The sequence below is a fragment of the Zonotrichia leucophrys genome, chromosome 14 (genome assembly GCF_028769735.1).
Source record: "Zonotrichia leucophrys gambelii isolate GWCS_2022_RI chromosome 14, RI_Zleu_2.0, whole genome shotgun sequence".
NCBI classification, from domain to species: Eukaryota; Metazoa; Chordata; class Aves; order Passeriformes; family Passerellidae; genus Zonotrichia; species Zonotrichia leucophrys.
In genome coordinates this window covers 10,788,508-10,792,931 of record NC_088184.1, presented here as the reverse complement: position 1 = coordinate 10,792,931, position 4,424 = coordinate 10,788,508, and the positions used below count along the sequence as shown (strand labels likewise).

Sequence of the window (4,424 nt, the reverse complement as noted above, 5' to 3'; positions counted from 1 at the left end):
GATCCCGGCACCGGGGCGGCCGCGTCGCCAGGGACGCGCGGGGCGTTTGCGACGGAGGGAGCGCGCTGCTTTACGGCCGGGCCCGGCAGTGCAGGGGTACCGCGCGGGGAGAGGGACAGGGACTGAGGGACGGGGACAGACAGAGGGAAGAGAGAGGGACAGGGACTGAGGGACAGGGACTGAGAGAGGGACAGGGAATAGGGACACGGGACGATGGGACAGAGGGACAGTGGGATGGAGGGAAGACAGGGACAGGGAGAGGGACAAGGGAAGAGGGACGGGGACAGGGATAGGGACAGGGACGCACGGGAGGGGACAGGCACAGGACAGTGCGAGACAGGATAGGGACACGGACACGGAGAACAGGACGAACGAGGACAGAGGGGAGGGCGAGAAAGGGTAGGGACAGGAACACAGGAGAGCGGGACAACAGAACACGGAGACAGGGACAGTGACAGGACAGGACAGGGACAGGCAGGTAACAGGCAGAGAGGGGACAGATAGAGCCGGGGGAGGACAGAGCTGCGGGACGCCCCGGGAAACAGACAGGCGAGGGACAGTGACAGCGAGGGCGGGGGCAGGGCAGGGTCAGGCGCAGGGACTCCGGCGGGTGCAGCGCTGCGGCGTCCCGGGCCCGGGCAGGAGCGGGGCGGAGCCGGCCCGGCAGCCGCAGGACGTGGCCAGCTGCTGGGTCCCGGGGCATCGGGGGCCAGCCCGGCGACACGTGTGCCAGGCTGGGCACAGGGCCTGACCCATGCCCCCCGTCCCTGCTCTGGAGCATCAAATAGCACGGGCAGGAAGCTGTCAGTTTCTGTACCAGCGTTGTATGCTTTTTAGTGTTTATTTGTATTAGCTAATGTGTATGTACATTTATTTGTATTAGCTAATGTGTATGTACTTTGTGTTTATGTTGAACTTATGGATACTTTACACAACTTCATGTTTTGTGTTCTCCTCTGGTGACTCCAAGGAACAGACACCAAACCAAAAGATTCTCAGGGTCCTTTTCTTGAGTGATCACACTGAATCCAAAATGCAATAAACCACAGAACTAATTCAAATTATTTTAAAATAGCCCTGTGTTTACCAGCAGTCTATTCCATTCTTGTGCTTCTCCTAGCTTGACTGTGATTTTTTGAGTCCTGTTTCACCCTTTATTCTTTGGGAACCATGGATGTGAATTTCCTGGCAACAGAAGGAACACAAGCGTGCACTGGAGTACTCCTGACAGCACCTGCTGGCCCATGGCTGAGTGCCAGCTGGGACCACACTCCTCACGGCCTGCCACAGAGGTGCTGCCTCCTGTGATGGCTTTGCTCTAAAAACCCCTGGGCAGAGCTGGTGAGTTGCCCTTCCCAGCCCTTCCCAGCCTTTCCCAGCCTTTCCCAGGCTGTGGGTGCTCAGCAGGGCTGGCAGCACCTGCCTTGGCACGGCAGCCTGTCCGGCATGGCCAGCTCATCACCCATGATGGTCAGGACAGGTTCCATGGCCAGCCTGTCCTCTGTGCCCAAGCCGGGCCATGTGTCACAGCCAGGCTGCTGTCCTTCATGGCCATGCCCATCCTTCATGGCCATGGTGTGGCCACTTCACACATCCAGACTGTCCTTCGTGGCCAGGCCTGTTCTGAACGGCCGGGCCATTGTCCATGGTGGCCAGGCTGGTCCTCCTTAGCCTGTCCTCGGGCTGGCAGCCGGGCCAGGTCCTGCCGTACCCTGCGGGACCGTGCGGTGCCCAGCGGGTCCGTGCGGTGCGCTTCGAAGCGGAGGGGTCGGAGCTGCCCGGAGCGTATCGGAGCAGAGGGGTCCGTGCGGGCGGAAGCGGAGTGGTCGGTGCGGAGCTGTTCGAAGCAGCGGGGTCGGTGCATCCCGGTTCGGAGCGGAGGGCTCGGTGCCTCCCGGAGCGGGGGCTCCGTGCCGCCCTGTTCGGAGCGGAGGGTTCCGTGCCGCTCGTTTCAGGAGGGCTCCGTGCCGCCTCTCGGCGGAGGCGGCGGTGGAGGCCGCGCCCGCCGGGGAGTGACGGCGGCCGCACTTCCTGCGGGCGAGCGGCGGCGGCGGAGCCGGAGCCTTTGTGCGGCAGCGGCAGCAGGGTCCCCGCGGCGCCCCGCGGCCCCGGGCGGGCGGGCAGCAGCGCAGGCGGCGGCGGCTGCACTGCGGATACCGGCAAGGGGGAGCCGCTGCCCCCGCCTCCAGCGCCGGCCAGGACACCGGAGGCGCCGCCGCTCAGCCGGCTCCGGCCACCAGGTATTTACCGGGCCCGTGCGGCGGGGCAGGGACAGGGACGGGGGCAGGGATGGGGGCAGGGACAGGGGCAGGGACACGGACAGGGACAGGGACAGCGGCGGCAGATCCGCCCGGCCGGGCCCGGGGGATGCGCTGCCGCGGTGCCGCCCGGCCGGGCCCGGGACACTTCCCCCGCACTGCCCCGGATTGCCCCCCGCACCCACAGCCCCGCATTGCCCCGCACAGCCCGCACAGCCCCGGCCGGCCCCCGCACCCACAGACCCGGTGGTAAAGCTGCCCCGGCGTTCTGAGCTCGTAACGGAGCGGTCATAACCCCGTTGGGGGAAATAAAGAGGGTTTGGGGCTGTTCTCCCCCCAGGTCACCAAAGTTCTCTTTGGGGAATTCACTTCACTTCAGGAGGCTCTGCCCGCTCCCCCCCTGCTTTCCCAAGGCAGCTAAGGGTCCGTGAATGGGGAAGGGAGAGATGCTAAAATTGCCTGAAAATCTCTGTAGCAAGAAGCTGGGCTTCTGGTGACAGGAGTGAGTCCCCACGGGGACAGCGAAGCAAGGCATCATGCCGTCATTTAAGAGTGCTTTTGAAACTCCTTGCCTCGTAGGTTAATTTCACCGGTTTGTGTGGTTTTTTTCAAAGATTGATCACAATCTAGGAGTTTAAATCCTGTTTGGGTACTTGGTGGGATGTTGATGGTACAGAAATGACAGTTCAGCATTTCCATGTACAACCCCAGAGTATTAAAACGTTCAGATTGAATAGGTCCTCAATAGGCAACAGGCAATATTCAAATGTCTTTGCTCTTCAGATCTCTCTGACAAGGAATTTGGGATCTGTCTCTTATCTCTTTCTTGCACCATTTTCTTACCTAGGTCGTGTTTTCTGTTTACAAGCCTGAAGATGGCTGCTGCTGCTTCCTGCAATGTGGAAGAAGACGAGAGCCTGAAGGGATGTGAACTCTATGTTCAGAAACACAACATCCAACAGATTCTAAAAGAATGCATTGTAAACCTCTGTATAGCAAAGCCAGACCGACCCATGAAGTTCCTCAGAGAACACTTTGAAAAATTAGAAAAGGTCAGTGATTTTCAGGTGACAGTTTCCATTTATAAAATGAAAAAGATTGTTTAAAGATTTCAAATGTTTTGGTACTTTTTTTTTCCTTTTTTTAAATGATCACACAACTGTGAAAATGTAAACTGTTAAGAGAAAAAGCCCCAACCCTTCATTTGTGGATGACTACTATAACATTAACTATAGTTTAGAAATTTTTGTGCATAACACCAAGATTATAATATCTTGGGAAATTGAATTTGTTAAAAATTACTCAAATTGCTTGTGAGACATGGTACCCTGAACTTTCATCTCTTGGGAAAACCTGTCTGTGGGTGCAAAATATGATGTTTATTCCAGTGTCAGGTGGTGGGGTTTTCCCTTCCCCTAAAACTGACCAAAATCAGGGAGGCAGCAATTCTCAAAATCCTTGAACTGTTTGCTATTTAACTTCACTGCTCTCTCCTGTCTACAGTGCCTGTCCCAGGATCCTCTGGCAGGGGATGCATTAAGGGAGACCTCACTTACTGTGAGTGCCTTCAGAAGCAGTGTAGAGAGGGGGAAACATTTCAGAGCATTCCCAGACAAATTCTCTCTAAAGCCCAGGGGTGTCTTTGCAGGGAGAGCACAGTTGTGTGAGCAAGTGTTGTTGTAGGATTGAGAGATAAGGCTCAGTAGTTTCTTCCTTCAGGAGTGGATAATACATAAGGCTGATATATCACCAGTGATGTAAAACATTTAATCCATCTCACTTTCTGCTTTTCAGATTAATTTTTATATAGGTGAGTATATGCCAAATTTGTGTAGTTTTAAAAAAAAATCAAACATTGCATTTTGGTGGCAGCCTGGGACATCAGAGAAAGTACAAGGTGGCTTGTAATTGTATTTGATTATTGTGAAAAAGAAACAGTCTCTTAATTCTGTATATTCTGAACTTCTGACAGCCAAGACCCATTTTGAGAGAATCAAAATTGTTGAATTTCATCACTGTGTTGTGAATTATTATCCATTATAATGTGGAATTTTGGGCTTCTTGAAAAGAAGGATAAACACCATTTTTGAAGAAGACCCATTAAAATATGCTGTGGTATTATGGGATATGCTCCATTGCTGGAGGGATTTCTTGAGGAGCTCTACT

At 54.9% G+C, this 4,424-nt stretch overlaps 1 protein-coding gene across 2 annotated transcripts in view; it reads left to right on the top strand.

Annotated features, from left to right (window-relative positions):
• The first annotated feature begins 2,051 nt into the window (after window positions 1–2,051).
• PRKAR1B (protein kinase cAMP-dependent type I regulatory subunit beta) overlaps window positions 2,052–4,424 on the top strand; it is a 94,330-nt gene continuing 91,957 nt past the window's right edge. Inside the window, exons 1-2 of one of the 2 annotated variants that reach the window (XM_064726124.1) lie at window positions 2,052–2,240; window positions 3,127–3,310. In XM_064726124.1, coding sequence (XP_064582194.1) covers window positions 3,134–3,310 — 177 coding nt within the window. In that variant the 5' untranslated portion in view covers window positions 2,052–2,240; window positions 3,127–3,133. Of the gene's footprint in view, window positions 2,241–3,105; window positions 3,311–4,424 lie in introns of both variants that reach the window. The other variant, XM_064726123.1, reaches the window with a different exon arrangement.